Raw genomic sequence first — 18,613 nt, forward strand, 5'->3', positions numbered from 1 at the left:
TATGATGTCTCCTGATGAAAATTCAATTCTCGACTAGAGTCGACATCACAGAAGTTCATAAGGAATATTCATTTGAAGGAAAAGTCATTAATGACAGGTCAATAATTCTGACCTTAAAAAGTTTCTGGGAGACATATATAATAATAACTTAGCCTAATCATTTAGGCTTTAAAAATAAAGTCTCAAGGAGACGAAGGGTACAGGCGCCCAAATGCCTCATATCTAGAAAGAGTTTAGTTCCATGTTCCTTCTCCGGCTGCTTGTTTGGAACTGAAAGAAAAGGCATTCAAAAACCCGGCAAGCCCATCACTCAGTGCTTATAATCTCGACCAATCTGATTGGTCTAAACAAAGATAGTGGGTGGCCAATCTGCCAATGAGGGGCCTGCTTATAATTATATAATTTCTTACAGTACTCGTTATGGCATATTCCAAAAATTACCTAAATTGATCAAGTATATATATATTTTTAAATAAGAAAATCAAATTTTACGATATTTTTTTAGCGCTTTTAATATTAATTGTATTTAGTATAAGGCTGAGTATTGTCTCAATATTTCGAATTGAGTTGCCCCCCCCCTTATTTATTTTATGGCCGATGAAAACACTACAATTCGCTCAGTTGTAAAATTACATGTGGCACTTCTGCATTATGTTGACGGCGGCTATTGTTAGGGAGCGATAGCTCCAATTTCTTCTTGATCAAATAAGTAACAAATAAGAATTTTTTCTGAACAGAAAAATTTTTGAAAACTAAAATATTTATTGTAGAAAAACGTATCAATACATAATTGTAAAAGTTAAAAACATTTATTTAAAAGTCTGCGTAAGAAAATATAATTTTAATAAAAGAATTTCGTAATGAAAATTGGATTTTTATAAAGTAAAAAAAAATTTTTCGGACAAATAAATAATTTGCCGCTTCTACACTATTAGGACAAAATTTTGTACTCCATAAATAGATTTTTGAGATAAAAAACAATGGTTTCTACTGTTTTTTATGTCAATTCTAATAAATTACAATATCAGCTTCCAAATGATGCAGTCGAAATTGCCTGACTATTACTAATTATTAAAAATAACTTTAATCGTGTTAGCAGGTGAAAAGTTGCGGCCATCTTGTTTAAATCGAAACAGAAAATTACTTCCCTTTTGAACTTTCCTGTCTTACAATCTTTTCATCAAACGCTGTTTTTAAATTTTTTTTTAATAAATTATTTTCTACCTTATCAATATGGATATAATCATCTTAAAAATACGAGGAATACGTAGATATCATTGTTTTTATGTGAAATTAAATTCAGTTTTACGATTTTCGAAATTCCGTCCTAACAGTGTAAAAGCGACAATAATTTAAATGAAACAGTTTTCGAATTAAAGCAACAGGGCCACCCAGCAACAACGCACTAAAAAGGTGGTCTCCGTCCGTATACTGCAGAAGTGCCTTTTATTTTCATTGTAAAAAAAAAAAAAAAAAAAGTACTTGACTACTTAATCAATTTATGTGATTTTTGGAATATAGCATCTTCGCCCCGTGACGAGCACGAAAGATTGTCTGTATACGTATATTTTTAACAAGTGTCCAATTCTAAAGAAGCAACAAAAGGTTTTGCTTTTCTTTTCGTGTTTCAATGTTTCATTACTTGCAACTAATAAATATTTCATTACTTGCAACTAATAAATATAGGAATTGATCGAAAAACAGAACGATAAGCCATTGTTTCTAGCCTGTATGTAATTTCAATAAATACATCGAAATATTATTTTTATTTATTTACTATGAATTTTTGGAAATCAAAATTAAAGTAAGAGAAAACTAAAACGTTAAAAATGAAAAAAAAAAAAATCCCATTAAAAAATGTAAACATTACTAGATTTGGGAATATTTGGGGCTTTTTTTTTTTTTTTTAAGTGGTAAAAAAATAACCAGCATATAATAAGAACAATAAATGTTGCGGTAACATTTATTGGGTGGGTTTCTATCTGTATTTAGTCTAATTTTCTATTTTTGAGCGATTATCAAGACCCCAAGGAGGTGACCCTGACCCTCTCGTGTCCGCTATTTTTTCTCGTTCTCCCGTAACACTTGACTCTGTTTTTCGAGCTGGATAAACGCTTTAAAATAAGTTAAAACACTAGAAACTTATTCAGCTAGTTATTTAGAAGAGTAACTTATTTGCCTTTGATGGGCTTCGAACCAAGATCACAGCGTAGTATCTGTTGCTGCAGTGCAGTCAGTGCACTGCACTACTTCACCTTTTCTGTCCTTAGTCAGTGGAGGAGAAATCTTTCATGACTAAGACAATTTTTATTTTTGTTACTATCTAGAGTATCCCTTTTTGGGGAGCTGGATTTTCCCCACATTAAAAACCGATCTTGTGTCTAACTTTGCCCTCGTGGGGAGCCAAATAGGAACATTTTTTTTATTTGTTTTGTTTTTGGATCATTTTTTCGTTCTATTGTCTGTAGTAAAAAAAAAATGCCCAGAATTACTTTTTCTCTCATCGATAATAATAAATAAATAAATAAATAAAATGTTTAAAAAAAAAATAAATAAAAAAATTAGGTGTGTCAAAACTGGAACCAACCACAAGACCACGTGTCTAAATAATAAAGAACGAAATGGATTAGTCACATGACATAACAACAACTCTTCTTTCTTCCTCTTGAGAACGAAGAGTTCTCATCACTTTGTCAGCCATGGCGTCCTCCTCAGGATGGATTTTTACGTCGTCTTTGGCCTCGTTCGTTTTTCTTGTTGCAGCCACAGGTTTAAACGGCGATGCTTCTTCCCCGTTTGTGGCTCGTCTGGAGAAGAGGGAATTGGTGGAAGGCTCGAATTTCTGGCCGGCCAACCTTGTACGCACGAAACGTGAGACCAGCACAAACAGCAACAATGAAATTGCGATTTGCAAAAAGCAAGAACAGACTTTCTTGAATGAATTCAACAAAGGAATAACCATCGATAAAGAGGTAATACTTATTATTTGTGCTCATATAATTGTTTTTCTTTTCTTTTTTTAACATTAAAAAGGATTTAATATTTTGGTGCTTGTGGTGATCGAGTCGCTAACCACAAGCACCAAAATCGACACCCATCGGTTTGGTATCAAATTATAAACAGCTGAACGGTGACTACATCAAAAACACACACAAGAATAACAACATGGATATATTTACATGTTTATTTTTAACTTTTCAGCTTTAAGATGGCTGCCATAACCAAATTAATTATAGTTTTATAACAATTTGCTTCAATTAATGCTGTAACCATATGAAAATATAACCTAATTAGAACCTTAAAGGTTTTTGATCAAATTATGCTTATGCACTTATGTTACCGTACTATTTTTTAAAATAGTATTTTCAAGTTTTACAATATCTTTATTAAATTGTTAGGTGAAAGTACGGAATAATTACAAAACACCATCCCTTCACGTGAAGAATGGCTTTCTAAATAATGTTATTTCAGCACGGTAACATAATTGCACAAGTACCCTAAATTCTTATAAAATTTAAGATAATTTTCCAATAGCAGTTATCTTAAAGCTATAAACTTCAATATAATCATTTACATTGTTACTTTGTATTTTAAAGTTGATTTTTTTTATTTAGTATTTTTACTATTATCACGGCCATCGTATTTTAGCAAATAATTAAATAAAAATGAAATCCTAATATAACTTAAAAATTTTTTTATAGCACTTGTGCATTTTAACACTCAAGTAAATTGTTTTCATTTTAACAGAACCTGCCCACCCTCCTCCTAGTATTAATAGCTTTCTAAATTTGTCGTGGAATGTTAAAATGCACAAGTGCCAACAATTTTTACAGTTCAACAAATTTTGGTATAGGTAGTTAACAAAGTCCATCCCATGTTAAAAATGGATTTCTAAAAAACAAAAACAATCTAATGGGTTTGATATTAAAAGTTACCTTTTATTTTATATATTTTTTGTAGTTTTTAAATTTTATTTTTATTTAATTTCAATCATGTGAACGGTTTTTTATTTTATTATTAGGTGCTAATGCAGAGAGTGATCCGCGCTTTTTTTTTTTTTTTTTTTTATAAAATCGTATTTCCAAGTTTAATTACAGTTTTTTTTTTTATTTAATTGTAAAGTTAAAGTAGAGAATAGGTACAAAACACCGTCCCCACCCCATGTTAAGAATGGCTTTTTAAATAACGTTATTATTTCAGCACGGATCACTCTCTGCATGAGTACCTATTATTATTATTATTATTTATTATTATTATTATTATTAATGTGATTTGTGGTAGTTTTCGTGTGTTAGTCTGCGAAATTGAACATTCGGCTTTCAACACCCTGAAACGGCTTTTTTTTTCTTTTAATTTATAAAAACTTGTGCAATTGTGACCGTGCTGAAATAATAACGTTATTTAGAAACCCATTCTTAACACATGGAGGGTGTTTGGGTAACTATTCTGGACTTTCACCTAACAATTTAATAAAAATATAGGTGCTAATGCACTTACTGATCCGTAGGCACCTTCAACACTCGCCACAGAATTAACCCCCCTCTAAAACGATGTAACTTTATTATAAATTAATATTAGCAATATAACTTTTGTACAATTTAAAATAAGACAAAATAAACTAGTAATATTAAAAAATTTTTTTCATCGTACGAAAATGAAATTGCGAGACGAAAATCGTGTTTACATAATTGGTGCTTTAAAATAACGTTCCCATGTACTAGACATTCCGAACGTGAAAACATACCCGTATTTAATAAATCTAGCAAAAATCAACTAATGGTCAGATTTTCGTGAAATTTTCGATATTTATCTATTTTAGAATAAAATTACATATAAAATGCAGTTTCCGTAAAATATACGAGGGAAAATATTCCCCCCCCCTCATATTTAAATCTACCGAAATTTCTATTTATGAAATTATGAAACATAAGAGTTCAAATAAGTAAAACATTTATTTTTTTAAAATTTAAATACACGTATTGAACAAAAAAATTACCTTGAAGTTGCAATTAAAAAATGATATAAATTGAATATTATTTATTTTTAAATTGCGTTTTTTCGAATTAATATATGCTATGATCAGTTGAACTGCCAAAAAAAAGAAACTTCATAAAAATTAATTTTTAAAAGATTAAAACGATTAAACTTCCATTATTTCAAAATGTTCCGTTCCAACATAGATTTTTAATTAATTGTGTTTAATTTTTTTAAAATATTAAGTTTTAATATAAACATGACTCTTGTCAGCTATTTTATCACCAGATTAAAACCAATTTGAAAATATTATTGCACAAATATTATGCATTTTGTAGCCCCCCCTCTCATATTTTGTTTGTCTCTTTTTACCAAACAAGATATGGAAGCCCCTAGGTAACCAAATGAACATTCAGTAAAACCGTATACAAATTTTTATAATATTATTAATCGTTAAACTGTAAATCTTAAAACCTAACAAAATTATAACGATTAATTATTAAATGCAGTTTGAAGAAGATAAACAAAGGTTTTTAAAAATTATTAAGTCGCTTCTGCTTTTCCATAGTTCGTATAGTTAACACAAATCTGACGTCACGGGAACATGCAGTTCATTTTTCATGATCGTTTGGCAGACCCTACTGATCCGCGCTATTTTTAAAATCGTATTTCCAAGTTTAAAGTTTTATGGTGTGTGTTTTTTTTTTTTTTTTTTTTTTTAAATTCAGTTGTAAGGTTAAAGTACAGAATAGGTACAAAACATCCTCCCCATGTTAAGAATGGCTTTTTAAATAACATTATTTCGGCACGGATCAATAAGTGCATGGCATGACTACCAAAATATATTGTGAAACTTGAATGTAACTCGAAAATACTATTTAAAAAAATAGCGCGGTACAATGTCCGCGGGACTTAAAATAAATACTGGATAACAATTACCAAAAAACTAAACAAAAAATGTAAATAGATTTGTAATAAAATGCATTTTTTTTTTTTTTTTTTTTTTTTTTTTCAGGAACCAGAGTTTAATTTTTTGTAGTCCTTTCATTTTTTTTTTTCTATCGGAAACAATATTAACAGACATAGGGGGCTGATGTAAGCACTCTATCAAGTGGTTTTCTTTTGCTTAACTAAAATTGGTACTTGTACAGTTTAGTCAAGACATTAAAAAATGCAAATATCGAAAAAAGTTTAAATTGTATGTATCTGTTATGGAATGAAGTTCTCCGAAAAAAAGTTTTTTTCACTTAATTTCATCAAGTAGTTTTTTTTTTTTTTTTTTTTTTTTTTTTACAGTGAAAAAACAATTTATGATACCGAGCAAAAGATTCGATTTTTAGGAAGAAAAGCTGGTATTAAAGATGGGGAGGGAGTGTCGGCGCTTTACATGGAGTTATCTCCCGTGTCGTTTCTAAAATTCAAACAAAAATTTAAAACAAATCCCAGATGTCTGCCTTCAACGCGATCTCATAAAAACGTGTTTTTCCGCCGTAAAAAACAAAACTGCTCGATCAATTAAGTGAAATTTTTTTTTCGGAGATCTTCATATCAAAACGGATACGTACAATATAACTTTTTTTTTTTCGATATTTTCATTTTTTAATGTCTTGAACTGTACAAGTACTAAAATTATTTATCGGTGATGGAAGTTCAATGCGAGTTTAATTATATTTGACGAGAAAACAATTGTTTGTATATATTTGTACACAAAACAATTGTTTATCATCAAATGTAAATTAAACTTTGTACATTGTACAAAGTTTGCATTTTCCTTAAATCAATTTAAAAACATGTCTTTATTCAAATTCATCTATGTAGCTCATTAAGACATTTTTATCCTAAATGTTATAATTTGTACGGGCGATTGTAAACACGATAAAAATGGTGTGTGTACTTTACTTTTGAGTTTTCTTAACTGTGTGCTGCCTGCTGCTCTAGCAGTATCAGAATTTTTGTAGGAATTTTTGACACCCCTAACACGAAACTGCGAATAAAATATAAAAATCTTGTAATTTCTCTGTTAAAAGTGGGTTATTTATTTTCTTTATGGATTATACTTCCAAAATAAACTATTACAGTTGTTTTAAAAGTAATAAGAAATATATATATATATATATATATATATATATATTTTTTAAAAACAGTAATGAATTTTCCGAACTCAATATTTTTCAATTTTTAAACTTTAAAAATCTATCAAAATTTTTCTATTGATTCTATTTTTACGATATTTTCAGGGTCAATGTGAAATTTTATGTTCTTTCCAATAAACCGAATATAATATTTTAGACAAACGTTTTTTTTTTAAATTCACGCCCCCATTTGTGTAAGTGTCACACATTTTCAAGTTTCTCTTAAAAAGTAAATAATTAATTTATGTTTAATAGTTTTATATATCACAAATTGAAGAGAAAAGGTCAATAAATATATTCAAATTTAAAACAAAAAAAAATCCGTTTTTTAGAAATTTACCTGTAAAGTCCGAAGTTTAAAACCTTTTTTTTAAAAAAAAACACATTGTTTTTTTTTTTTGTTTTTTTTAATAAAACCTTGGTCCTTGCTCCTTTAATTGAAAAAAAAAATTAGGGCTTGAATTACATTTTTCGAGGAGTTATAAGCTTGGAAAGATGGGGTGGAATTATTCACTATTTTCACGAAATTTCTGACACCGCTGCTGCAGTGCTGCACAATCGTCATTGTTTGTATATATAAAAAAAATAAAAGTAAATTTTATTTCAAAATCTGTAAATTTTTACGATGTGACTCCCTCTCCCAATGATCTTTGTTTAAGCGACCTTTATAAATATGAAAAATTTTGGGAGGAAAAAAAAAAAAAAAAATTAAACATTTTAGAGTGGGGATCACTTTTCTATATCAATTAAGGGAAAATGAGCTTTTTGGCCACCTAGCGTACAACGGGACATGTCACTCCTAACATTTTTTTCAAGTTTCGCGATTGAGTGGAGATTAAATTTGAAACATAAAATAAGGATACTTTTTTTTATTTATTTATGACCATTCTGTACTTCCACCGAACAATTTTATAAACAAAACGGGTCCCACATCACAAATTCATTTTTTGCGTTGTGGCGGAGAGGATTACATTTAAAACATAAAATAGCGATAAATTTCATTAAATTTTGTTGGAATGGGGAAGAATGAAATTTTTGGTAAATGTGGCTTGGTAGACCAACACAGAACCCACCTTTTTAAAAACTTTTTTTCTACGATTTTCGGGTAGTCTGAAAACAAATATCGCATTTAAAATTGAGGCCGGCAACTAGTTTTCACGATATTGCAAACATACTTTGCGACATGTTTCATGTAGCAATATAAAGTGGCAGCCATATTTGTTTATGCAGCGTGCAGAAACGGGGTGGGGGACGACGTAATGAAATTACAAGATAATGTGGAGCTAATCTTTTTATTGTTATTACAAATAACCGAAAAAAAAAATAATAAATAAAATAAAACATTGATTTTTTTTTTTTGGAGGGGGGTGGGGTACGTTATTTTAAAAAATTAGTCATAATTTTTTTTCCGACGCTAAAATAGAACAAAAACCAATGTGACATTTTATATTCGGGGTAGAAAAGTATTTTATAAATTCACAGCAAATAATTGTTACCAAAGGCACGAAATAATTTATTTAAAAACAAAACCCCCAAATAATTTAAAGAATTCAACAAAAGATGTTTACATGGGATATTTCTCTTGTGTATAAGATAAAATAATACCTTTTCTCGGTGATAGTCACAAAGCACTGTTCAAGTAGAAAGTTATAATTGAAAACTTATCCCCGACGAAGTCATAATTTTTTTTTAAAGATTTTCTTTTAATCTGAAAGTTAAGTTTGTAATCGATCAGATTAACATGGAAAAAGAAAAAAAAAAAATGTCGAATTTAGAGGTGGGGGTCAATTTCCTAAACGTCCGCCAGATCATTTGGTAATTAAATTTACTGAAACGAATTTTGTGTTAATCTCTGAAATTATTTAGATGTAACTTTTAATATTTGAAGTCGGTTTAAATGACTTTCTATTCGTCAGTTTAAATGCGTCTAAATTCCCTTCAAACTTCGAAAGATGAAAATGTAATTCATTTTTTATTTTTCAACTTTTGACAAGATTAAAATGGTTGACTTGTTTAGGGAGAAACCGAAACTAGTAATCACTATTACCGATGTAAATTATTTCAAAAGAAATAAGTAAAAATAAATAAATAAATAAATAAAATAAAAATAAATGGCTTTCGTTAAGAGTCGCACTTTGTTTACAAAGCCATCCAGCGGAAGTGACGTCAGGCAAATTTTAAGGTACGGATGAGTGACCAACACTATTTTATTAAAACAGTCTTTATTTGAACTTTTATAACAAAATTATAATTTTTAGAATAAAAATGAGTTTTTATTTTAATCAAACATCAGGTATTGGTAGTTAAAAAAAAAAAAAAAATTATCAAACAAAAATATAACTTATAAAAAATATGGTATTTTTTACGACCTGCCCCGGCGTAGTATAAACACCTCCAACCACCCCATATTAAGAACGGCTTTCGGTATAACCCCTTCCCTCAACCTAATGTTAAGAACGACTTTCGAGGTTGGGAGGTGTTTATTCTGAAAGCCGTTCTTAACATGTGGAGGTTAGTGTGTTTATAATATGCTGGGTCACAACGTAAAAATTTCCCCAAAATATTTTTTCCAACGAGATTTTGTTAAAATATTTATGCGCTGTTTTTTAATTTTTTTTTTTTTTATTGAAAAATAAAAAAAACACTGCCTAAACATTTTTATTATAAAAGTTCAAATAAAAACTTTTTGAATAAAACTTGTACTTTATATTTGATTTAAAAATAAGTTACATTAGTGACAGTGTTGTTGGTCATCCATACCTTAAAATTTGTCTGACGTCACTTCCGCCAAATGGCTTTGTAAATAAAGAAGGGCGACTCTTAACGAAAGCCAAATAATTTATAATGCTGTAATTTGCATTACAAGTTGTAAGCTTTTCAAGTTCAAGTAAATACTGATTATGGTAAACAAAGTAGCCATCTTTGTTTAGTAACGTAAACAAAAATGGCTGCTTCTTTGCCCAGATCTGATATTGACGCAAATTTTAAAGCTTATAAAATATATTCAGTATTTTCTTTTTTTACACAAATAAGTCACAAACGTTTAGTTTAACCTGAAAAAATATTTTTATTAAGTTCCTAAATTGTATTTCCTTTTAAAATAATTGATGACGGTAAAATAATTATGAAATTAAGATTTTTGGGGTTGTTTTCGAATCCAGATTCGAAAAAGTGGTAAAAAAAAACAAACATAACAAATAAATGTTACCACAGTTATTCAGTCTTCTACCTTGCTGGATGATTAAACAACATACTAGCAGAAACCCAGCCAATAAATGCTCCTATGTACTTGCTTCCCCACGAGGGCAGAGTTAGACACAAGGCCGGTTTTTAATGTGGGGTAAATCCAGCTCCTCCAAACGGGACACTCTCACTCTGGATAGGAACAAAAATTTGAATTGTCTCAGTCTAGAAGGATTTCTCCTTCACTGACCGAGAACAGAAAAGGTGAAGTGTAGCAGCAGTCACTAGCAGCATCAGAACAGATACTACACTGTGATCTTGGCCCGATGTTACCATGACATTTATTTGTCGTATACTTAAAAAAAAAAAAAAAAAAAAAAAAAAAAAAAATATATATATATATATATATATATATATATATATATATATATATATATATAATTTTATTTTTTTTGTGTTGTCTAAAAACTGATTGGATCTGACCACTTTCCTCACATTATTTTTCGGTTTGTTTAGTACCGAAAATGATCAAGTTGATGTGTGGGAGTCAAAAAGGCCAATGAAGAAGCAAAGTCAACAAAGTAGTAACGTTACTATTGGCATCAATTATTTTAAACGAAATTCAGTCAAGAAATTAATTTTTCATAATTTATTTTCGTTTATTTACGTAGAAAATTTAATATTTAATAGAAAAAATATTAACGCGCAAAATGACCGTGGATATTGGTTGTAAGTAATCATTCCACATGTTATTGACTCTGGAAGTAACGTGTACTATTTATGAGTGCTAATAGTAAAGTTTACCTATTTATATTTTCTATGAAATGTTTTTTTAACGAATTATTTTACTCGGTTTCGAACTGTAGTTTGTTTAAAAAAAAAAAAAAAAAATTGTCGTTAATAGCAACGTTAATTCGGCAATTATATATATATATATATATATATATATATATATATATATATATAATATACACATATATATAATACATTTTTTTTTAACCATTTGGGTTTATTTAAAAGAGGGGTTCGCCATTGAAACCTTAAATAATCATTTTTTTTGGTTTTAATTTTATAGACTGATTCCGCTTATATTTCAAATGTTCCCCCCCCCCGATAATAATAGTCCAGAAATTCTGGCTGTTATATAAATTGAAAGTCAAGTTTCATTCGTAATTAACAGAATCAGATTATAAAATTATAACTAATTTTGTTAAGTTGTATTAATATCTTAAATTGATTGCATTTAATTAGCTTCCAAAACTTCCAGGGGAATATGCTAAAGGATTTGAAAGCCAGAAATGGCTTTCTATTCGACAGTTTAAATGCTTCCAAATAGCTTTTAAATTTCAATGAGTTACAAAGTAATTCTTTTTTGTTTCAACTATTAACAATAACAAGATTAAAATGGCTAGTTTGTTTACAAGAAACCGAAATCATTCTTGTGGATCTATTTTTTCAATAGGATTTTTATACAGTTCTTTTTAATATTTGTATTTTTGATTAAAAGTAAACACAAGTCACGTAGAGGCGAGAAACCCAACGCTGTTTCATAATTTTAACATATAAAATCGTTTTGAGTGTGTTCGTCATTTTCAGCAACTACTTGCTTTTCTTTTTATAAACAAAACAATCCTTTGTGATAATCGCACCTGCCGCCAACTCTGTTGCTAAATTAATTAATAACCATGGAAAAGAGAGAAAAGGGAAGGAAGGGGTTCTAAAATGTCATTACAGATACAATAATTAATGACCATAATCGTTTTATTTATTTTTGATTGCGTATTTAAAAACAAAAGTACCAGAATTAGGTAATTAACAAACAAAAAACCTTCGAAAGTGAGGTTTTTAGCTGCTTCCGACATGCAACTAGGTTATAATGTGCGAAGTCCAAGTAACGAGCGACCACTCTCGAGCAACACCGATAAAAGATGAACCAATCACCTCTTCGAAGGAGGAGATAATTATTGGGAGCATGTCTTCATAGGACGGGACCATACCTCGTTCACGCAAAGTTGAGGCTCTCTAGCGAACCACGAACCACAACCAGATCCTAGAATATAAGAATAAAGAATGTGTCAATGTCTTTTTTTTTTTTTTTTTCTAATCTTTCATCGATATAAAAATGAATCTATCTAATGATAATGTACGATTAGGTGTAGACTTTTAGTATGTGGCATAGTGGATACGCATGGCAATGGACTAGTAAAATAACAAACTCATTCTCATGACTAAAGGAGAACCAAGATATTTCGGTTGATCCATCCATCTGTTCGGCTCCCCAAAATCGATAGAAACTAGAACATTCTTGTAATGATTTCAGTCCCTGATTATTTTGCGGTGGGGGATTAATTCTGTGCAGTTCTAGGAGGTTCAATGAATCTCCTAGAACTGCACAGGTTCATCCTCCCAGGCTTTGCCTTTTCTCTTTGAGAAGAGTTTATTGCTAATCGTCTGAAGCGCTCTTACTGGGGAATGCCGACAGGGTTTACCCAGGCACTTTTTGTAGGTTCTCGGGGGCGCTGACTTCTCCATCTCTCTTTCCGATCCTGCTGTCTAAGTTATTGCAGTGGAAGAGAAATTTTAATGCAAAAAAAAAACAAACAAAAAAACAACAAAAAAAAAATCATGTCGACAACAAATCCCCTCTCCCACTCTTTCAGGATGTGATGTTTTGTTTTTAGATTCTATCTTTAGCAAAATTTTATGTTCTTTCGTAAACACATTCAATAAGCGTATTTTGGATGAAAAGAATAAAAAAAACAAACAAAAAAACTGAAATCTCATTTTCGACAAATTTCCCTATTTACTTGTCTCTCCACAATGGCATATAGACGATTTTTAATGTGGACAAAATCCAAAATTCAGCTCCCTCAAAAGGAATACTCTGACTTGGGACAAAAATAAGAATTGCCTAAATTTAAAAATTTCTCCATTCGACGACAACAGATGTGTAGTTTCATATCAGATACTACACTTTGAATTATTTGCTGAGATAAAAATTTTACAATGTAACAAATCAAACACATGACCATCAAAAGTGTGTGTGTGTGTGGGGGGGAAAGTGGGTTTATTCTTCATCCGAAGCGATGTCTTACTCTTAAGTTGAATCATATCAGTCACCACAATACCACATTTACTGTATGAACCAGTCTATGTGCATATAATGTAACTTGATTGATTTATAATTAAAAAGTATTTAATGATTTCTACAGAAAAACATTGCCTCGATGCTAAGTGGAAATTTTTTTTTTCAGCAGAGTGTTTCATCTATGTATCCACCTGCATCTAGATATATTAAAACCTTTTGTTTGGACATCGCAATGTGAACACCTGGTCTTCGGTATGTTTTCATTTAAGTGCTGTATCGGAAGTAAATGCTGGCTCGCGCATACGACTTGAAAAATAAAATTATCTATTTCAGTAGAACACTATTGCATGCCTCTAGTTTATCTACAAATGGAATTTCATGTAGTGGATCAGTGGTTCCCAAACCTTTTTCTTTTGACTACATTTTCAAAAGTTTTCTAGTGGCATCTCAACAATTTTTTTTAATAAAAAAAAAAAAAAATTGACTGTAGTGTTTGTCCTATCGACTCCACAACTTCTCTTCATAACATTGTTTATAAAACTTGAATCTTTTAGATTTTATTCATTAAAAACATAATTGAATTTTAAAGGTTGAGGATATGTGTTGCATGGAGAGAAATGATATGAGAATGATGCAATGGATGTGTAATGTGAACAGACTTAGATCTGAGGAGCTCGGAGGAAAATTATATTTTGACATCATAAGGAATGTGTGAAGAAAACGAAACTTTGTTGGTTTAGTTTCCTTGAAAGAATAGAGAAGATGTCTTCTTGGTTGTCCATCATTATCCGATGATGATTATCTTGTGAGTCTGCTGATATTGAAATAGTTCAATCCTGGACCCACAGGTACAGTCACAGAGCGGGCATGTGGACGAGGTGCCGAATAGAGCAGGGACGGCCTAGCGAGCATGTCTCTTTGCATGCTTCACTGTATGTTTCTGTGTTTGCTGCTCTTCAATACAGTCTATTCCTTGTGAGCAGAGGGAGCGCCAGAGATCCTGGCAGAAAGCAAGTCCTTCTGGTGAAGAGAAGTCTATTTGGTACCTCTTCAAAGATCTCTTTGAAACGTTTTCTCTGCCCACAGGCATTGTGTTGCCCTCGGAGTAATTGACCATATATATTGACTACATGGTAGTCTATGACTGGCTGTTCAAATGATGTGCCTCTGCCCCATCCCCTTCCGACCACTCTGTTGTATCAATTAAGATAAAATGAAATGTAATAAGTCCCCAGACGTACCTCTTCATCGTACAGTATATCGATACACTAAGGCTGACTGGGATAGCTTCCGTACATTTATATCTGATCTACCTCTGCATTCCATGTTTAAAAAGGATGTGTCCTCTATAGTATTAGACCTAACTGAATGGTTAATTGTAGGTATTGACCATTTCATACCCTCTAAAAAGTTTCAGCAAAAACCTAACAGCCAGCCATGGTTCTCTCCAGAATGTGCTGCTGCCATTGCACACAGAAATCACTTTTTCCACTGCTTCAAACGTAATAGATGTATGGAAACTAAAGCCGTTTTCAGGACTGCCAGCAACCATTGTAAGAAAGTAATAAGGAACGCAAGAGAGTTGTATGCTCAATCTGTTAAGTCCAAAGTAGCTGAGCAGCGGCTTCGTTCCCACCAGTTTTGGCAAATAGCAAACAGAATCCTGAACAGAAGCGTGTGCTCCATCCCAACTATTATCAATGGACCTGAGGTAATCTCGTCAGCATCAGACAAAGCCAAACTCTTTGTCAAGAACTTTGCAGCTAATTCTACCCTTTGCGACGAAGACCGCCAACCCCCAATATTTCCTCCTGTATCAGAAAACACGCTATGTGATATACGTATATCTGTACGTGATGTTGCGAAGCTAATCAAAAACCTTGATTCGAGTAAAGCAACTGGCCCTGATGGTATTCCAATTATAGTACTCAAAAAACTTCAACCTGAACTAGCGCCCATACTTACAAAACTGTTTAAACGTTGTCTTAAGGAGAATAGTTTCCCATCTCCCTGGAAAATCTCATCAGTATGCCCTGTATTTAAGAATTCAGGTGATCGCTCATCCCCCTCTCAGTACAGGCCAATAAGTCTCCTGTGCGTCATGAGTAAGTTGCTAGAATCTGTGTTAAATACAGAAGTAATCAAACATCTCAACAAAAATAACCTTCTTAGTGACACTCAATATGGTTTCCGTTCTGCTAGATCTACAGCAGATGTGCTTACTGTTATATCGCATAGGATTAGCAAATCTCTCGACGGTGGCAATCTTTCTAGGGCAATTGCTCTTGACATATCTAAAGCCTTTGATAGGGTATGGCATTAAGGTTTACTTCATAAGATCGCTAGCTATGGTATAGCTGGAAAAGTCTTCTCAATTATTAAATCATTTCTTTCTGATAGGTTCATAAGAGTAGTAGTTGAGGGGCAAAAATCAGAAGCTCACAGTATTAATGCCGGTGTCCCTCAGGGATCCATCCTGGGCCCAACTCTTTTCCTGATCTACATTAATGATCTTCCAAATCATATCCTTACATCATTTGTAGACATTTATGCTGACGACACTACCATTTATGGTAGCACATCTAAGACAGTAAACGACCAAGTTCTCTCCAATTCTCTCTCCTCTGATCTTGAGCACGTAGTACAATGGGGAAAGGAGTGGCTGGTTACTTTTAATGCATCTAAAACCAAGCTTCTCTCTTTACATCATCAACATTCTAATCCACATTTGTCATCAATTGAAATGAATGGCTCTCGTCTTCAGGAGGCCTCAAGTTTTGACAAGCTCTGGGCTTGACCATTACTCCTGATCTTAAATGGAACACGTATATCAAATCTGTTGCCAAGGCCGCTGGAAAAATGGTGGGATCTTTCTATCGATCCAGTAGATATCTCACTGCTGATGCTATTCTCTATCTATATAAGAGCCAGGTACGTCCAAGGATGGAATGCTGTTGTCACATCTGGGCAGGAGCTGCTAGAAAGGACTTGTCCTGCCTTGATAGAGTTCAAAATAGACTTCGTAGCCTCGTAGGAGATGTCCTTTTCTCCTCCTTGCAACCTCTATCTCACAGAAGAGATGTTGCGAGTTTGTCTCTGATGTATCGTTATTTTCATGGAAAGTGTTCAACTGAGCTTCAATCTATGGTCCCCCCTCGCCAAACTTTCACAAGAAACACTCGTCTAGCTGTAAACACTATCAATAATTTCCCCCACTCTTTATCTGTGCCTAAACCTAAACGTAGATTCCATGAACAAAGCTTCTTTCTTAGAACTGCACGCCTGTGGAATTCTTCCGTTTTCCTGCTTTCCGGCTGACTACAATATGGTTGTGTTCAAGTCTAAAGTAAATAAGTTCTTGATGGGCCGTTCCATATAGGTTATTAAATTTGCCAAATTTTCATTACTAATGATTACTATATTGACCAATTTCTACTGTACACTCTTTAACCATATCCTTGAGTGGCCTCTTGGCCTTGATAATGTGGTGATGCCTTTGTAAAAAAAAAAAAAAAAAAAAAGCAACTAGTATATATATATATATATATACACATATATATATGAGAAAGAGAGCAGAACTCTCCAAAGTTTTTAAATGGGTGGGAGTCATATTGCTGACATATAGCTATGCGAGCCAAAAAAAGAAAATGATCTGGACATGTTGATACGGTTTTGTTTATCAACTTTGCTTTTTAGTGAGAATCGTTCTCCAAACCCCTTTTTATTTTTTTAATCATTTTATTAACAAAATGAAAAACCATTATTTTCACACATTTCCATTTAAAATTTAAAAAAATATTTTTATATTTTTAATAAGAACTCCACAGACTAGATTAAAGACTTTGACAGGCCCGTTCTAGCCTGCAGGCCTGTTTGGAGACCTCTGCTATAGAGTATTGCATCAGGAGTCGATACTTAAACTTTTTGGACCCCGGAAAAATGTTTATACAGCATGGGTTGCTCCGAACATTATAATAGCAACCGATCATTGGACACTTTAAAATTTCAAATATTAATTTGGATACATGTTATCCAAGAAATTGAAAATTTGATTTTAAAATGGACTGTCAGATTTTTTCAGAAAATTATTTCACGCGTGGTCTAATAGCAGGGTTTGCTTTAAGCCAATAGAAGTATAGCAAGTGACAAGTCAACAAAGCTCATTAAGTAGACAGCACTATCTTGCAATACTGCAAGACTCTCATCTAAGGTAGTGGTCTATCGCCGGCATTTTGTATTTCCTCTATTCCAGTCCTCCACAACACACATCCTTAAAGTATGTGCGTAGCACAACAGTGTGCACACAGATTTCATAAATACAACACTTAAATAACGAAGATTTACAATGAAATGTGAATAATTGGTTAAATCAAAAATTCTCACTCTGTCATGGCCGGAAAAACTGAAATAAGAAATTTTGATTCGTGCCCCCCCCTTTTTTTTTTTTTTTTTTTTTTTGCTTCAACAATTTCTTTGTCTCAATATTCTATATTGTATATGTCATTGGTCTGATGTTTATTAGACTATATAAAAATGTGAATTTGTAATGGCCGAATTTTAAGGCAAATTTCTGTTTAAGAATAGTATGAATTGGTTGTTTGTTGGTTTATAAAATAATTATATTTGATTAATTAAAATATTTTAAAAACATTCCAATTGTGATAGCAGGTTTAATTTTTATTTGTAATAAACTGTTGGAAAAACGTTGTCAAAGAAAACAGGCAAAAATATAGGATTTGTTTTAAATTAACACTGATTGAAATGTCAAATTTGGCAGCCATGACAGATTAAGAATTTTCTATTTAACCAAATCTGTTTTAATCATGTTGACACAACAGTTCTGGTGAGATCACCAAAGATAAACAACTATCAGATGGATGACCATTCGTAAATGCCAGGCGGTGTATGTGGAAGGATAGTGACACTTTTGTGCAAAACAAAGAAAAAAAAAATCAGCATCATCTATCCCCCTTCCCCTTCCTTCTGATTGGGCTATGCATACGACTGCTTGTGAATTTAATATTTTCTAGAAATTTCTTTTTTCAAAAGCAGTCAGGTTGAATGTCGTATCATGTTCCTTCAGGTTGGTGATCAAATTGGAACATTGCTTTCATTGTGGTCAACAAAACGAGCAGAATTAATCAGAAATCACTATTAAAAATAGCTAAAGTTTACAATCATATGCACTTCCATTGAAAGTGCGTTTTCTAAACAGACGGTACACCTCCAGAACACA

At 31.8% G+C, this 18,613-nt stretch overlaps 1 protein-coding gene across 2 annotated transcripts in view; it reads left to right on the forward strand.

Annotated features, from left to right (window-relative positions):
- Window positions 1–2,637: 2,637 nt before the first annotated feature.
- The window catches only part of LOC145294149 (sortilin-like), a 153,709-nt gene continuing 137,733 nt past the window's right edge, over window positions 2,638–18,613 (forward strand). The window contains exon 1 of one of the 2 annotated variants that reach the window (XM_080141254.1): window positions 2,638–2,972. In XM_080141254.1, coding sequence (XP_079997380.1) covers window positions 2,700–2,972 — 273 coding nt within the window. In that variant the 5' untranslated portion in view covers window positions 2,638–2,699. The remainder of the gene's footprint in view (window positions 2,973–18,613) is intronic. The other variant, XM_080141255.1, reaches the window with a different exon arrangement.

This window comes from Euprymna scolopes, chromosome 15, assembly GCF_053919585.1.
Source record: "Euprymna scolopes isolate OS-2025 chromosome 15, ASM5391958v1, whole genome shotgun sequence".
NCBI classification, from domain to species: domain Eukaryota; kingdom Metazoa; phylum Mollusca; class Cephalopoda; order Sepiida; family Sepiolidae; genus Euprymna; species Euprymna scolopes.